General features: G+C 37.8%; 1 protein-coding gene across 8 annotated transcripts in view; it reads left to right on the forward strand.

Annotated features, from left to right (window-relative positions):
• LOC122844678 (rap guanine nucleotide exchange factor 6-like) overlaps positions 1 to 17,432 on the forward strand; it is a 129,722-nt gene that overhangs the window by 73,548 nt on the left and 38,742 nt on the right. For all 8 annotated transcript variants that reach the window (XM_044140372.1, XM_044140373.1, XM_044140377.1 and 5 more), the window contains 5 exons: positions 4,445 to 4,576; positions 8,735 to 8,915; positions 11,391 to 11,527; positions 13,981 to 14,139; positions 15,730 to 15,882. In XM_044140372.1, the coding sequence (XP_043996307.1) occupies positions 4,445 to 4,576; positions 8,735 to 8,915; positions 11,391 to 11,527; positions 13,981 to 14,139; positions 15,730 to 15,882 (762 nt within the window). The remainder of the gene's footprint in view (positions 1 to 4,444; positions 4,577 to 8,734; positions 8,916 to 11,390; positions 11,528 to 13,980; positions 14,140 to 15,729; positions 15,883 to 17,432) is intronic.

Genomic DNA, 17,432 nt, shown 5'->3' on the forward strand with positions numbered 1-17,432 from the left:
ATCAAGCTATTCATTCTGCTCATCATCATGGAAATATATTTGTAAGTGTATTCTTCACTGTGTGTCTTTGTGAATGTTTTATCTTTGCTCCAAGGAGCCGCCCATTCTGTGTTTTGTCCTCTATTGTTGCCAATGTCTCCCCAGAATGCAGGAGAGATTATTCTGTGCAAAATGCATTTAGGGAGAATGTTATGTGGTTAAAAAGCCAATCTGGGCTTTATTGTCCATTTAACCACTGAGGGAATGGGCAGAATGAACCACTCAGGTTTCAGCCCTTAAAATGCCATTTGTGTACGTTTTGTTATTGTGTTTTAACTGATTTGTTTAGGTCAGAATGACTGCAGTTGGTTTATTGGTCCTCTGATATAAAGACTTAGATAAAGAGCTGTTGTTGGAGGTTTTTTCTTCATTCCTGATGGAGGGTAAGCCCCTAATTTGCATGGCAAACAGCATGACCTTTCCTAAAAGCTGGCTCTCACTCAGATTCCTATCATTTGTATTTGCCTCCAACCACAATGTATTTAATCATATCTCAGTGGGTGGCTTTTTATGGACGCCACATTTAACATGAAGGCGGGAATAAACCGTTGATGATGCAAGTTAAACTCAAAGCATAAACTACATTCAGAAGCATTTCTAGCTGCTGTGTGTTATCATAACACAAACGTTCATTTTTCTGCAGTTAACCTGGTTTTCTAATGATTGCTGCGGTGAAAGCTCAATCCTCCCATGATTGGAGCCGCCGCCTTGACATGATGAAATTGTACAGCTGAAGGAGCCACACGCATTTATATTTAATCTCCTAACGCTCATCCTTAATGCATGAGGAGAGTGGAAGACCCCCTTTCCCCTCTGGGAGAGGGAAAGAGAGGGATTAGAGTGGGATTAATTCTGTGGCGTGAATAGGAGCCGCGAGACCTCCACTCCACTCCTCCTTCTCTAACCGGCTCGTAAACACAAACTCCTCTTCTCTGTCCTCCTTTCAGTTCAGAAACGACCCAAAGGGTCGATAAACGGCAACTAATGTTGCTGGACGATAAATTGTCCAAGAAGTTATTGCGATAAACGATAATATTGTCATTTTGGTAACGGCATAATGATGCATGAACACATTCTCAAAAAATTATAAACTTTAAATTTTAACATTGGAACATTAAATATCCAAAATAAATAAACCAAACTAAATGAATTATAAGGTGTAAGAAGTTATTGAGTTATAAATTGACCCAGAAGTTATTGCGATAAACGGTAATATTTTTGTTTTGGTAACGGCATAATGATCGAAGAACACATTATCAAAAATCAATAAACGTCAACATTTATACTTTAAATATTCTAAAAAAAAATAAAAATAAGTAAATAAAACTACAAAAACAACAAATAAAATTAATTATAAAGTCTCTATAAATAAAATTATCCTTAAAAACATAAACTGGCTTGTTGAATCCAAAACAGCAGCCTGAAATATCAATCTAGTAATTTTTGAACTTAGAAACTGTTTATTGTTAAAAAGTTATCTTTAAACGTACGTACCTACATGAATCTGATTTAAACTTGTCTTTAAACAAACTGCTAGTAACATAAAATGAGTGAATATTCACCTTTCATAAAGATTAATTACCTTTAGTAAAATGTTTAGAAATAACTTCATTATTTAGTTATTTATTTAAAGGTTTCATCTCCTTTTTATTAACATGAATTATAACTGTTGCTGTGCAGATTTATTAGACACTAAAATAACTTCTGTTGCTGAAAGGTGGTCCAGTATTGATCAACTATTGCTGTTCAATACTTTTACTTCCTCAAGTTTTCAGACGTCTGAGACTTAAAAAACAAATGTTAAACTTTATTCCTTTTGCCATTCACCTCATAAATGAGGCTCGATGCACCAGTTTGCCATTTCAGGCTCCGTCTCCCAGGACTGGTGAATATATTGGAAGAACGGCTCATAACTTCTCCATCATACCGGAATCGATATTCATTCGCTTTGGTGAAATTAGCAATTATTCACTGTCGTCCTCATTCACACAGAAACACGGTAAACAGGCAGTTAGTCAGCAGTATGTATTAGCACTAATAGTAGAGTGATGTGTAACTGTGATTGGATGTAATTCAATCAATAACACCAAGACTGCATGTTGTCTTTGGGTCAATAAGTGAATCACACAATGCGTTACTCTGCTGTGCTTAATAGGAAATGGATTTCACTTAAAGGGTTCTTCAGTCGGGACCTTCACCTCGTTCCACAGCCAATGCTGGAGCATGAATGTTAAAACAGCAGCCTTTAAAATTACAATACTGCTCCTTAATTGCTTTTATAGGAAACAGCTGTGCCATTAATGTGGTAACATCGGAGTCTGAATCGAAGAAAACCACAAATAGTTCATGTTTAAATAGATGCTGCTGCATACCGAAGGCTGATTGGTATTGACTTAATCAATAACAATCAATCAGTCAAGTTCATTTCTAGAACACATTTCAGCCACAAGACGGCTCAAAGTGCTTTACATCAGGAAAACAACATATTTTAGGGCTGCAATTGATCAATTATTGTAACGATTAATCGATTAATCAGCAGATTTTTTGTTTTACCACTCAACTTTTTGCATAATATTAGAAACACATTAAAATATGTAAATAAATGAATAATTCTTTTTTTTAAGTAATTTGAGTCTATATGATTAATCAGTTACTAAATTAGTTGACAGTTATTTAAGTAGTAGATTAATCATGATTAATCGTTTCAGCTTTGACATATTTAATAATTTTATTTTAAATTATATTACTTGATTTGACCATTTTCCAATTTGGTTTTGAATGGTTGTATTTATTTCAGCTGTATTCTGGGAGTAGAATAATCCAGTCCAGCTTTGAAATGGAGATCATTTAGAGTTTTTGTAAAAACATTTGTAATATCTGCTGACTCGCCAACTTTAGCTGTTAGTCTGATCAAATGTGGAACATGCAGATGATAAAAACCCAGCTAGCTCAATATGTGGTACTAAAATGTCCACAATGTGTTTTACTCTGGGAGCATATGGAGCTGTAGTTACATTTAGTACATTTTTCTTGGTAATGCGTTGTATTAGACGTTAGCAACATGAACGTCTGGGGTCTGTTGGTGTTTCCCTCCAGGCTGGAAGACAGTGAAGCTTAAAGGTTCATCAGGAACATCAGACCTGTTGGGGGGGAAGTACCAAGAGGGGGCGACCCCCAGACGTAACGTCTTTAATATTGCATGAATCCGCTGTGGTTCCTCTGCTGCTGAGCTCCAGTTCGGCTCAATGAGGTTTCACGGGCGCTGCAGGCGCTGCGAGCGTTTACGGTTGAGCGGCCGCCGCGGTGAGATGTGGCGATGGAGGAGACGAGCTGCAGGCTTTCTTGGTGTCGCCGGAGAACGCCGTCCCTCACCCTGACCCCTGACCCTGACCGTCTCTCACCCTGACCCCTGACCCCGACCGTCTCTCACCCTGACCCCTGACCCCGACCGTCTCTCCCCCTGACCCCGACCGTCTCTCACCCTGACCCCTGACCCCGACCGTCCCTCACCCTGACCCCTGACCCCGACCGTCTCTCACCCTGACCCCTGACCCCGACCGTCTCTCACCCTGACCCCTGACCCCGACCGTCTCTCACCCTGACCCCTGACCCTGACCGTCTCTCACCCTGACCCCTGACCCCGACCGTCTCTCACCCTGACCCCTGACCCCGACCGTCCCTCACCCTGACCCCTGACCCCGACCGTCTCTCACCCTGACCCCTGACCCCGACCGTCTCTCACCCTGACCCCTGACCCCGACCGTCTCTCACCCTGACCCCTGACCTGACCGTCCCTAACCCTGACCCCTGACCCTAATGTTTTTGACCAATTTTGAGAAAATTTTGCAGTAAAATTAGAATAAAATGTGGAGATTTTGTGTGAATTTTGAGGATTTGTGAAAAGCTGGAGGAACTTGATGTCTTGGGCCACATAAAAAGCTACGGCGGGCCAGATTTGGCCTGCGGGCCTCGAGTTTGACACGTTTTAGGACCATAACTAGAACCGTGGACCAACTAAAGGCCTTTAAAGTGAATGAGTGCGTCAGACTCCATGTTGCTCTGGAGGAACTGCAGCAGTGCAGTACTCATGTTTTTAAAAGTCAGTCGACTTCAGACTCTGAGTCCAAACTGTTGAGTGGAAACGAGATTTAGGCAGTCGAAGTTATTTTCTGCAGCTCTGGCTTTCAACTTGATGAGAACCGCTACATGCATGTGTGTGTGTGTGTGTGTGTGTGTGTGTGTGGCTGCATGTGTGTGTGTGTGTGTGTGTGTGTGGCTGTGTGTGTGTGTGTGTGTGGCTGTGTGTGTGGGTGGGCGTGCACAATCTTGTTTTCCGTCTGTAATACTGGGAATATTGGGAAACTCATCCTCTGTTCTCTGTGTGTGTTTCTTCCTGTGTGAACAGCTTCCTGCCGATCTCAATAAGATGCACCTGACAGACCACGCCCACCAGCAGGTGATGCACATGGCGCCCAGCCAATCAGGGTGCAGCATAACCAGCGACTCGGGCAGCAGCAGCTTGTCAGACATTTACCAGGTGGGTTCCCCAAGAAAAAGACATTTCTTTGGGTCACAGAATCGGCTTGGAAGAGATTTCTATGTTCTATTAAAAAAGCTACAGATGAATAAATGATCAGCGCTTCTCTCCATGTTGCCATTAATAAATAAAAAGGAATAAATTATGAACCCTGTTAAAATTAGTGACTTGTTTGCTCACCTGTTGCTTTAATCCTTCTAATTATTGCTCATCAGTTCTGATCTTCCAGCTGTGGACTAAAGGTCATGTGTAGGAAATAAACCCAACGTTTCCCAGCACCATCTTTCCTCCAGTTAAAGTGCTGGAAGCTAATTGCTGGTTAGGTTGCAGGTAATGGTGGCTATTTTGACATTGTAAACAGTAAGCTTAAAATTATTCATACCCCTGCCAAATTAAGGTTAAAGAATAAATTAAATCAAACTTAATCATTTCCATTTGCATAATTTATCTTTCTACCAAAAACTGGAGGATAAAACTCTTTAATCTGGTATTTTGGTCTCAACTATCCTTTTTTTGTTTACATTCGACAAATGTAAACAAAATATCTAAAAGATTTTAGATATTAAAAATGTCTTCCAGTTCCAGTGCTAAATGTTCATTACAATTTAAAGTTTATTAATATTTGAGAATATTTTCTTGCATTATTATTATTATTATGCCATTATTATTATATCACTCAAAAATGCATTCAAAACAACAAAACTATCATTTATCACAGAAACATCTGGGACAATTTATCATCCAACAAAATTTGTTATTGTGACAGGCCAAGTAATCTTTTAATTTAACCAATTTTTTATTTCTTTACTGTTTCATCAGTAATACTAAAAGTAACAATATCAGTCGTGTGGAAGTTAAGAAGACCTTTTGAAACCTTAAAGCAAAGTTAAGGGTTTTCAGTTTGCAGACTTCTGTTTAGGGCTAGCAATGCTAGCAATGCTAGCAATGCTAGCAAGGCTAATCTTAACTCTGTCATTTTCAGTTTGCTTTGTAACAAGCACTGGTGGTTTAAATATGAATAAATAACAACCATTTATTCCAGGAAAGCAAAAAAAAATATCTATTTTAAAAACTGTTGGTTCTGAAAATTGTATCAACAGCTTTAAGCCTCACAGAACAAGAAAGCGACAACTTTCTGATGAGTGCGTCTCTGTTTAATTCTCCAATCAGTTGTGTCAAATAAAATAAGAGCATTTAGTAGATTCAGAAAACCCTGGTAGTGTTTCTTCACTCTTGTCTCCTTTAATTTTGAAATTGTTTGTTTTCTCTCCTAATTACTCCGTTGCAGCAGATAGAGAGGTCACCTTGCACCCCTCTTCCTCCTCCTTTGTGACATTTCTCCAGTGTTTAGCAGCTCAGTGTGCTTCGACAAGCCTCTCTCCAGTGCTTGAAGGACTGAGAGTCAATAACAGAGAAAAGAGACCATAATAAACCTGTCATCTAATCGCTTTAATCCACTAACTTTTCTAATCTCCGCTGTTTGAGGAGAAAGCCGTTATGAATCCAAGAATGTTTCTGTTAGCCTCCACAAGCCGAGGCTTACCGTAATTATTTGGCCGTCCCGCCCTCCATGCTGTGATTATAAATGGATTTTAGAGTTTCTTACTCACACAAGGTTGTTTATTTTAGGTAGCTTTAATCACGGCAACCAGGAAGGTTAGTGTGTTATTGAGCTGATTTATGATCTGTTGACAAAGCTATTAAAGTTGGTTACATTTAAGAAAGAAAAAAATATTTCATACATTTTTTCTTAAAAATAATCCGTTAAACGTGCAGGATGCAACTTTAATAAAAATATGTTTTTATAAAACATACGCACACACACACACACACACAAATGTGCCAATGGCAGAGAAACAACTTAATGTTACAGGAGAACTGTTCATCATCCGTCAATGTTCTTTGTGCTAACTAGCCTTAGCATTCATTGCAAGCTACGCTATGTTACAGCTAGCATAGCTTGTATATTACTACATAGTAATTTCAATGTAAATGATTGATAAAAAAAAAACTTTGGTAGCTCAAATTTATTAAATCATTACAAATAAGTAATGATCACGGAGGATGATTGACAGCGCTAAGACCCGCCTCCCGGCTCTGATTGGTTGTTTCTAATCAGTACTGGCAGTAGGAGGAAGAGCTCAGTTTTTTCTTTTTCCACAACAGTTACAGTTTCAACAAATATGTAAAAAGATATTTTTTTAAAATAAGTTACATTCTGCACCTTATTATAACATTTTTTTTTTAAATACAGGAAATAAACAACAGAATATTGACAGTAAAAGCAAAACAAACAAACAAATGAGATACAAAAACAGACCAAAAACTAAAAAAATAAGCTATTTTATCCCCCTCTTTTCAACCTCCTGCAGGATTTTTCTCTGCCTGGTTGTTTATGAGCAGCGCAGGTTATCCGGGCTCTGACATTTAACACAGAGCGCAGATCATTTCACCCTCAGATTAGGTATTTATCACACGGATTTGATCCCATCGGCTTGTTGCTGACCCGGCTGCGTGTTTGTTTACAGCTGTCTTAAAGGGCTGACCCTTCCAGTCAGCTGCGCGCCTCAGCTGTCACTGTTTTACCCAGTTTCTCCCATGCATTTATATTCTTTTTAACCTCAGAAGTTTGTTTTTCCCCAACTTCTGGACTTTTGGCCTTTCCTCCCTCAGCTAGTTTACATTCTGAAGCAACATTTGCCACGTCTCTCTTCTTCTTTTTAACATGAGCTGTTTGCCTTGGATTTGATGTCGAGGAAAAATCCTTGGAGCTCAAACTTGTGTTGACACTGGTGAACTCCTGCGCAGTAAACGATCAGGTGTGAGTGGCAGTGAAGGCGATGTTCAACTGAGAGGGAAGAAAATGAGAATTAATGAGCTGTTGCTCTTTTAACTCATTTTTAACACTGTTGTAAAAAAGTTATTTTTAAAATGATTCAGAGTCAAAATCTTTTTCTCTTCCTGTAAGGATGACAAAAAATAATCACTCTAAATTTTACTAGGCATTTTTAAATCGGTAAATAATAAAAATGTATATTAATTTCATTGTAAATGATGGATGAAAGAGCTCCAGACGCTCAAATTTATTAAATCATTTACGTTTTCTGTAAATGTGGGATCTTGTCTTTTGGCCTTCACATTTATTTATTTGAAACAGAAAACACTGAGCAGGTGGAAACATCTTTACTTCTCCAGATCTAGAAAAACAAAAAGTTTGGATTTGGAGTTTCATAGAAATCTGAAAAGTGTGGCATTGGTGGCCCTGCCACTAGAGGGCTCCACTTTTAACCTCCAGGTTGCTGGTTTAATTCCCCCCCGCTCCGTCTGAGCCTCATCCTGCCAACCTGGACCAGAACATTTGAACATTCAGAGGTTTTGGACGCCAGCAGGTGGTTTTACTTGGAAACTCCAGGTCACAGATAAAACCAAGTAACTGAAAATATTCGTAGAAGTCGAGGAGATGCTACTTGTGACCTAGTTTAGTTTTGAACTTGTGCTGTAAAGATTGTTCCAGATACAAACATAGTTGTCTGTAAATATTCTGGGTATTTTATAATGAAGTATGGATTTTTAAATGATTTTCTAATGTGTTACATTACCACCACAGGCAAAATGCATTGACCTTCAAATCCCAACTAATTCAACATGTAAAGAATTTTAACTGCTGGTTTAGTTTTATACTTTTATTATTAAGATCGCTTTTACTTTATTGACCATTTTTATGTTTCATGCACAAACTTTAATGTAGTTTGTTTAGATTTTATGTGACAGAAAACAGAAATAACTGGAAGAAAAAGTAACAACATTTTCAGCTGTTTTTACAAATAAAATCTGAAAAGATAATTTAATAAATCAACTTTAACTGCAATTATAGGTTGCAGTTAAAGTTGTCCAACTGTGGATATCTTTAGGCTGAAATTGCAAAAAATCTCCCCTTGATGCACATTGTTGTGTAGAGGTAAAGTTAATGTTTATTTGTAAATTTTGGTGCTTTTTTCCACCATGATCATTGTGTTTAGAGTTTGGTGGCAGTTTTCCTCCAAACATTCAGACCAAAATTAAAAAATTTCTCATATTCTGGCTTTTGGTGGTTTTGTTTTGTCTCTGCAGAAAACGCTGGAACAGTTCCCACCTTATTGTGAGTATTTGTTTTATCAGGCCACAGAGAGCGACCTGGGAGACGTGGACCTGTCTGGACTTCCAGAGGCTCCAGTGGACAGCGAGGAAGAGGAGGAGGAGGATGAAGACCTGGAGAGAGCGTCAGACGGACTTCTGGGCCGGGACCTGGTCCGAGAGTGTCTGGAAAAAGACCCAGCCGACCGCAACGATGACGACATCGGTCAGTTTCTCTTGCTTTTTTGAAATTTCAATTTTTAAGTTTTATAAGTTTTTCAATAAAAATGATAATAAATAATAATATAAAAATAATAAAAATCTTCTGAAACTTTCTGAAAAACTGCAGCTGTGTGTCGGAGTCTGTTTGAATGAAAACATGTTTGTTTTTCATTCAGTGGGTAGAAAATACAGACATTTTACTCAAGTAAAAGAAAAAACAAAATACTCCTAAAAGTACATTTTTCCAAAAAAGTTACTCGAGTAAATGTAACTAGTTACTCCCCAGATCTTATATCGGTCAATGTTTACTCAGATTTAAGTTGTTTTTATGACAGAATTTATGATTTAAGCCTCTAATTCAGTGCAAATGACCAAAAACTTAATTAATTTGAATTATATTAGTAACAAAGTAAAAGTAAAAAGTACAGTGTTGTAAAAATACATCAAATTTTTTTGCAAAAAGTTAGTTGAGTAAATGTAACTAGTTACTACCCAGCTCTGGAATCGGCCCAAAACGGAATCGGTAATCGGCCAGAAAACTGCATTCAGTGCACTACTGGTCAAATATTTCTATAAAATTGTTAAAAATGAATTTGCTGTGATCTTGTTGCTCTCTGTGCTATTTTGGGACCATCAGTCGCTCAGCTTGAACACACAGGGAGCCCTCCCCTCATAAAACTCCTGCAGAGGTACCTAAACAACAGCGCCCTTCTAATGTGTGTTTTTAAACAGGCAATCACTTGAACGGCCTCATTAGTGCCTGGAGAAGAAGGTGACCACATCAGAGAGCGAGGCGCGGTGCTAAAGGCCTGGCCTGCTGCGCGCCCACCGGGGCTCTGGCCTTTTCACCGCCTGCGCTTCAGCTCATGAATATTATCTTTAAAAGAAGAAAACCAATCTAAAACAGCATTATCAGGGGTGCGTTTGATTTAAGTATGAAGAAACTCTTTATTTGAAGGGGTGAGCCTAAAGCTGACAAGCCACAAACATGAAGGAATCTTCATCAGTGTCATTGGGAAATAATGACACTTTTAATGCAAACCTCCATTACAAATTGCATTAAAAGGGTCATAATTTACAGAATTACAAGGGTCATAATTTACAGAATAACGCTTCATGACATGAAGACTCCATGTTTATGACGGCTGTTATGTCATGCTTGTGACAGTGTTAGTTTAGTTAGTTAGTTTGACTTTATTGAACATAGTTTAATAAAAGAATAAATGGTTTCACAACCTAATGCATTGTTCTAAATATACTTTAGAACAACAGTACTAAAATATATTTACATGTTCAAAGTGCATGTCCAAAAAATATTCTAAAGTTTTGCTTTTTTAACAAAAGTTTATCTGACTAAACTGGTCGACATAGATCACCTCCATGGAGTAGAACGTCATTTGATTTATGTTTTTCAGAGTAAAATCACATTGAGATTCTATTTTTAAGACTTTTTGCATGTGTTATATTTGCATAGTTTAACTTCATGCTTGCAGCACCATTCTGCAGATAAAACCAAGAAAGGGCAAACTGGAGAGGAGTCTTGGAAGGAGAGTAATAAAAATATAAAACTACAGCAGTGGGGGTGTGAAGAAAAAAAGACTTAAAGCTCTTGAGCAGTTTGGATCAAGGTCACTCTGTTCTCCGCTGCAGCACAGATGAGGCAGATTCTACATCTCTTATGGGAGTCCACCTTTATGATTTATATACACTTCTACCAGAGTCATTTCTGCTCTGGTTGTCATGTTTTAAAAGAGGAACAACTTCCTGCACTGCAAAAACGCAAAATCTTACCAAGTATTTTTGTTCCAGTTTCTAGTGCAGATGTTTTAGTACACTTGAAATAAGACAAACCTACTTAGAGTAACATATCGGTAAATTAAATGATCTGCCAGTGGAACTAGATCTGGGGTTGCTAGGTAACGGGCTGGGCTTGGCTGGGGTTGCTAGGTAACGGGCTGGGCTTGGCTGGGGTTGCTAGGTAACGGAACAGTTCTCTTTGCGAAACAATCTGCCATGGAAGTAAAACTTTCTGATCAATATTAAGGAATTATTGACTTCAAACCAGGGCCTATTTATTTTCTTTCAAGTTAGTTTGTCATGTTTTAAGTTTATTAAGATGTTTGCAGAAATATGAGTTTATTTTAAGTCCATAATTCCTCAATGTGAATGAAAAAGTTGAGATTATAAATATGGGGGAAATGTCTTGTTACAGGTGGAATCACCTGCCAATTAAAGAAGTTTAACATAAAACAAGCTCATAATTCTTTCTGAAAACTTGTGAGTTAATTTTGCCTTATTTCAAAAGTACTAATATATTTCACTAGAAACTAGACCAAAACCACTTGGTAAGATTTTGTGTTTTTACTGCAGTGATGTTTTCATTATATCTATATTTCTGTTGTTTTACTGTCAGATTTTGCAGAAAGAGAAGCTTTAAGAGATTCTCTTCTGACAAAGTTATCGTCTCTTTGACAAACAGAACAACTGCTGGAGTTTTTGCACCAGCTGCCTGCGTTCGCCAACATGACCATGTCTGTACGGCGAGACTTGTGCAGCGTCATGGTGTTTGAGGTGGTGGAGCAATCTGGCACGGTCATCCTGCACAACAAACAAGAGGTAGGAATGATTTCACTTTCTCATTTCACACAATTTCTATGTCAAAAGGTCAAGCAAGACACAAAAAACTTGAGTTTTTTTTTTAACTCAAACTATCCTTTGGGATTTCTCGCATGCAAAGAGTTTATGGATTTCTGCTTTTCAGAAACAAACAGATTCACCCACAAAAAGTCAGGAACATTTTCTTCCACAGCTAAATGAATCATACAGGACATATTCAAACAGATATCAATGTAGCTTCCCGTGTGATTCCCCTTCCTGCATATTAAAAACAATCACATCTATTTTCTTGACAAGAGAAACTTGACAGAAGAAGTTTTAGACGCCACAATTGAGAATTTGTTATTTTTTTGACATTAGCAGAATCAGGCAGCTTCATCTGAAATAAATCTGCCGGTAGAAACAAAACTTTCCCAGCATTCCCTCTGGGAAACTTGCATGTGGATTGGCCATGTTAATATTGATATGAATAATGCATTTGACATTTTGCATGAAAAATGCTGGATGCTACACACCTTTTGTGCAATTTGTGTTGAAAAACTTTTGTTTTCTCTCAATAATACTCGTTTGATATAAACTGTAATATAATTTATTTTAGATATATTTTAGATTTATATTTTAGATGAAAGCAGTAAGTGAGGGTTTGAAGGAGCATGTGCAGAGCCACTGCAGCATGTTAGCACTGCCAGTCTCTTGAGCTGCTACACAGCAAATTAATTAAGTTACATGTCTGGGAGACAAGAAATCCATTCTGACTGTTTTCTTCCACACAGCAGCAATAAAACTGACTGAAAATTGATATCAAATCGACAATTTCTGAGATCAGGAAGACAGGGATTGATCTCACCACTGGTAAAACTTAGAGACTCTCTGAAAACATGTATTTGAACAGCCGTGTGTTTGTCTGTGTGCCTCCCTGCTGTCTCCGTCAGGTCGATTGATGGGCAGCGCTCCTCCACAGCGTCTCTGGATTCACATGGTGAATGTCAAAGAGAGGCACTTGGCTCCACTCAGAAGCCAAAATGACTTGGCTGAGTGAGAGCGAAAGGACAATAAAAAGGCTGAAGTGGTTTAGTAGAGGAGAAAAGAGTAGGGACTTGCTTGAGAGGAACAAAAAAAATAAAAATAGCTTCATTTTTCACTTGTGATGTCATGGTTGCTAATTATTTCTGCACATATTCATTAAGTAAATCAAAAATAGCACAGCAGAGTCGCTAGTTAACTTTTGTGTGCTACATATTTCTACATGTGGTTGATTGCTTCAACTATTTCCTTTTCTTCGCCTCAGAGAAACAAGAGGGGCAGCAGGTAAAGCGACAGAAATAGAAACCGAAGAGAGAAGCACTCAGAAATATCAGTGGTGGCTGCAGAGGGAGCCCAGGGTTCGTTCGCCCTCCTTCCTGAGCGAAGCAAAGCAGTTTCTATTTAAAAAGCAACCGCTGGAGACATAACTCAAAAACACAACGAGCTAGTACCCAAATATTCTACAAGTTCATTTCAAATTTGGCAACAAATAGATACAGTGATACAGACCAACATCCAGCCCTGTATGCACTAATGTTCATAGACACGTTGCACAGCAAGATTTTTGCTGCAGAGCAAAAAGCTGCTAGCTAACAATGACTAGCTTTGGTTTTAGCTGTTCAGTTGTCAACATAATGCGCTAAATTTTAAATATGCACGTCATATATAGAAGAAAAACGAAACAGTGCTTTGCTAGTAATTGTCAACACTTTGACAACTAGATTTCAAGGTTAGGAAAAAGTTTTCATTTGAAAAAGTAGGAAGGGAGAGGGAAGTAGGTCGGTTATGCTAACTTGACTTTGACAACCTCAACTTGTAGATGTGCTGCAGGATTTGCTGTTTTTTAGTTCAGTTATAACATAAAAATAAAAGCTGACCTAATCACCAACTCTGACAGATCATCATTAGTGTTTAAATTAACTAATCTACCGAACTGACTGAATGTTCTGTTCTGCATGTGGGAAACATTTGGGTGTGTTTTGTTTATATATATATATATATATATATATATTATTGCCAGTTGCTATGGCAACAGGTCTGTGTGTAGCATAGTCAACACTGAGAGCGACGAAAACAGAAGAATATGAGTGGTTTTCAGTTCTTAAACAGTTCTTCTGCATCATTTCCAGCCTTGCTGTGGCGCACTGCACTAAATTAATGATACCTAAATTAATAATACCTAAATTAATAATACCTAATCTCCAGGTTAAATTTTCTGGACTGAGTTGTTCTGGGGCAGCTACGGATAATAATCATCTTTTTGTCCTCCGCCGTTATGTCCATGTGCGAAATTTCCGGTTGTAAACAGCAACTTGTCTGTATTGTTAAACACCTGAGAAAGCAGTGCTAAGAAGCAATTATGACCCATTTTATGGGATTAGCTGCTGGAGTCACAGAATAATTTGCTGCTGCTGTTGGTCTGTCTGCAGCTCGACCACTGGTATGTGATCTTGAATGGAGCCGTGGAGATCAGCCATGCAGAAAGCCGAACAGAGACTCTTTGTATGGGGAACAGCTTTGGCATCTCGCCCTCACTGGATAAGCAGTACATGAACGGAGAAGTTCGCACCAAAGGAGATGACTGCCAGGTAATACAGAACAAACAGAGTCAGTGGATTTATTCAGGGTGGAGAGATGAATTCCTCTTTTTTCTGCAGCACTTTTAGTATTACTGTTGATCTATTTTATAATAGCCAGTAATAGTACATTAATTTAATATTTGATCAACAGTTTAAAAGAATTGGACAAGCAAATCATCAAATTATGAAAAACTGAATGTTTCCCCTTTTCCTTGTTTTATTTAAATTATTTAATTGCATAATTGGTGGAACTTTTCACACTATTTGAACCAAATGAGCCAAAGAAAACAGTTTTATGTTAGCTATGTTCTGAAGGGAACATATTAGAAGTAATATGTTAGCTGCATATTGCTTATAAGCATTTATACAGTAAAGATTAACACAGCATTGCCCCTCCCTTATATAATTCTGTGCACTGCCTGTTAGCTGACTGAAAGAAAACACTTTTACTTACTCACAAGAAAGATCATTTTGACTGTTAAATATGTCTTGCTGCAAATCAACGCAATTATTTGTGGTATTACTGCTACAAAAGTAACACATTTGTAAAAATACAGAACTAGAGGTTAACAACTATCCTAACTCACTAAACAGTTTATTTTTTAAAGTGCAGAATGGCTGGTGTTTTTACTCTTTGCTGTAATAGCTTCATAAAGTGTAAAACAGTAGTTAAATAATTAAACAGATTAACTCTGACTGATTGGCAAGCTTTAATATTTTAAGGATTTTTAGCTCCTTCCTAAAAGTTTTATTATAAGTTTGAATGAACTTTATGATTCTTTTCTTATAATTTATCATTTTTCTGACATTAGTAAAAGCCTGAACTGGCTCTAGTAAAAAAAGACTGATTCTATGATTGACACTTCCTCTTTTGTACACAAAAATAAGTCATTTCTGTACAGTATTTATTTTTATTGCTCCTGAATCTTTTAATCTTAGTCCTGCTTTTCTTTAGCCTGTAAAGTAAAATGTGTGTCATAGAGCAGAAATGCTAAAGTTGATTTGATTTCTTTTCTGCTTTTCTGCATAGAGTTCATATCTGTCTCTGTAGCTCAGTCTTTTCTCCTCCTGCTTGTTGTTTATATAAACTTTTCCTTCTCAACAGAATCCCAGGAACAACAGTTTCTTTGTTAGAGTGAACATCTCTAAAAGAAAAAGCACATTCTTAATATAATGTCGTTCTTAATATAATGGCGATGTGAAAAGTCACAGAAGGTCCCTTTGTCCACACCGACTAGTTCCTCTGCGGCATGTATCGTTTCCTTACCACACATAAACAGGAAGTTGCAGAGGTAGACGTCAGTGAGACAAATGCAGAAACTGATGAGTTAGACTAGAGGAGCAGGTCATGTCTTAGCGAATTCTTGTTCAAATAGCTGAGATGATTTTGTTCCTCCTCTCCTCCCAGTACAGTTTTATTTCAGCGAGAGCTTTCCGCTGTTGGACATTTCCTTCCTCTGTCTGTGCGATCCTCCCATGCCTCACTTTGCCAGCTCTCATGCGTCCACTTTGCTGTTTTTTGAGTATCCGAATGTGGTGCAGAGCAATCTTCTGCTCTACTACAAGTTCACCCGCTGTCCGCATGTCGTCCTCGACCAGTTCGTCTGCATCGCCCAGGAGGATTACTGGCGGATCCTCAACCACGTGGAGAAAAACACGCACAAGGTGGAGGAGGAGGGGGAGATCGTGATGGTGAAGGAGCACCGCGAGCTGGACCGCAGCGGCACCAGGAAGGGACACATCGTCATCAAGGTTTGTGGCACAGTTACATGGTTACAGTCACATTGAGTAACTTTTTGAAAAAATGTACTTTTAGGAGTGTTTTATTTTTTAGTTTTCTACTCTAACTTGAGTAAAATGTCTGGATTTTTTACCCACTGAATGAAAAATAAACATATTTTAACCAACATTTACCAGACTCACACACACACCGGCAGTTTCTGACAGTGTTTTATTGAAAGAAATCGATTTGGAAACGTTTTCGTTATTTTTAGTATCTTATTTCAATTATTATCATTTTGGTCCTTAAACTACCAAAATTTCCACTTGAGTTTATATTTGGGTCTGTCTGATTATGTAGTTTTGGAATATTAAATAATTTGGTCAGTTACTCCGTATTTGAGTCGACTTTTTACCAGACACTTTTTACTCTTATTTTGAGAATTTCTATCACAGCTACTTTTACTTTTACTTCAGTAAAAATATGTTGAAGTCGTGTTAATTAGTTTGGTCTAATTTCTAGTGTAAATATCTAAAGACACCTGAAATAAAACAAAACAAACTGACACGTAACGTTTCATCCAAACATTGGGATTATTTAAGTCAATATTTCCTTAATATTGATGGAAACGTTCTACATCCATTGGCAGACTTTTTCACATAACTGTGCTGTTACCTAGCAACCCCAGCCATGCCCAGCCCGTTGCCTGGCAACCTAATTCTAGATCCATTGGCTTTATTTCACTTATGATATTTTTCGCATTTTACAAGTGAAATAATTTTCCAATAAAACTGGAACTTTATCATTCATCCTGACAAGTTCCTAAATTTGCTTTAAATATATGTCTAAGTTAGTTTTTCTTATTTCAAATGGACTCAGATATGTGAACTAGAAACTAGAACAAAATATTTGTTAGGCTCTTTTTTTTGTTGTTGTTGTTTTTTTGTGGTGCTCAAATGTCTCCTGAAAGAATGGTTACATTTTTTGCTGTCAAAAACTCTGCAGACTCATGTTTAAATGCCAGAAAGTTGTTTTTGTTTTGTTTGTTTGGGTTTTTTGCGTCTTGTATATCATGTTGAATTCTGGTACAAAAGTTTAAGTTAGGTTTTTTTCATTCCCATACACGGTTTTGGGAGATTCTTGGATCTGGATATTTTTTGAGAAGAAAACCAATTTGTCTTTCTTTAGTCCAGAAATATGCTGAATGCAGATGCTTGTTGCCACAATCTTTTAGCAATCTGTCAGAGTTGCTGTCGGCGTCTTGGCAGACTCTCTGGCACACTTTCAGTGATTATTCTCATCACTTTTGGAGAAATATTCTGTTTTTCCATGTGGACACAATATGGAAGACAGTCAGAAAGGGCTGTTTTTTTTAATATAAAAAAGTCAAAACCAAGTTCTATTTAACCTCCATTTTGACTCAAACTCTTTAATAAGGACGTGAACTCTCGTATAATTTGACTTCATTCACTCATGGCTCGTAAAAAAACATACAATACATCTGCTCTGTGTTCGTTGTTGATCATTATGGTTGCTAGCAGTTTATTGTTTGCCGGAGTATTTTCTTGTCAGCTTCCTGAAG

This window comes from Gambusia affinis, linkage group LG15 (genome assembly GCF_019740435.1).
Source record: "Gambusia affinis linkage group LG15, SWU_Gaff_1.0, whole genome shotgun sequence".
NCBI classification, from domain to species: Eukaryota; Metazoa; Chordata; class Actinopteri; order Cyprinodontiformes; family Poeciliidae; genus Gambusia; species Gambusia affinis.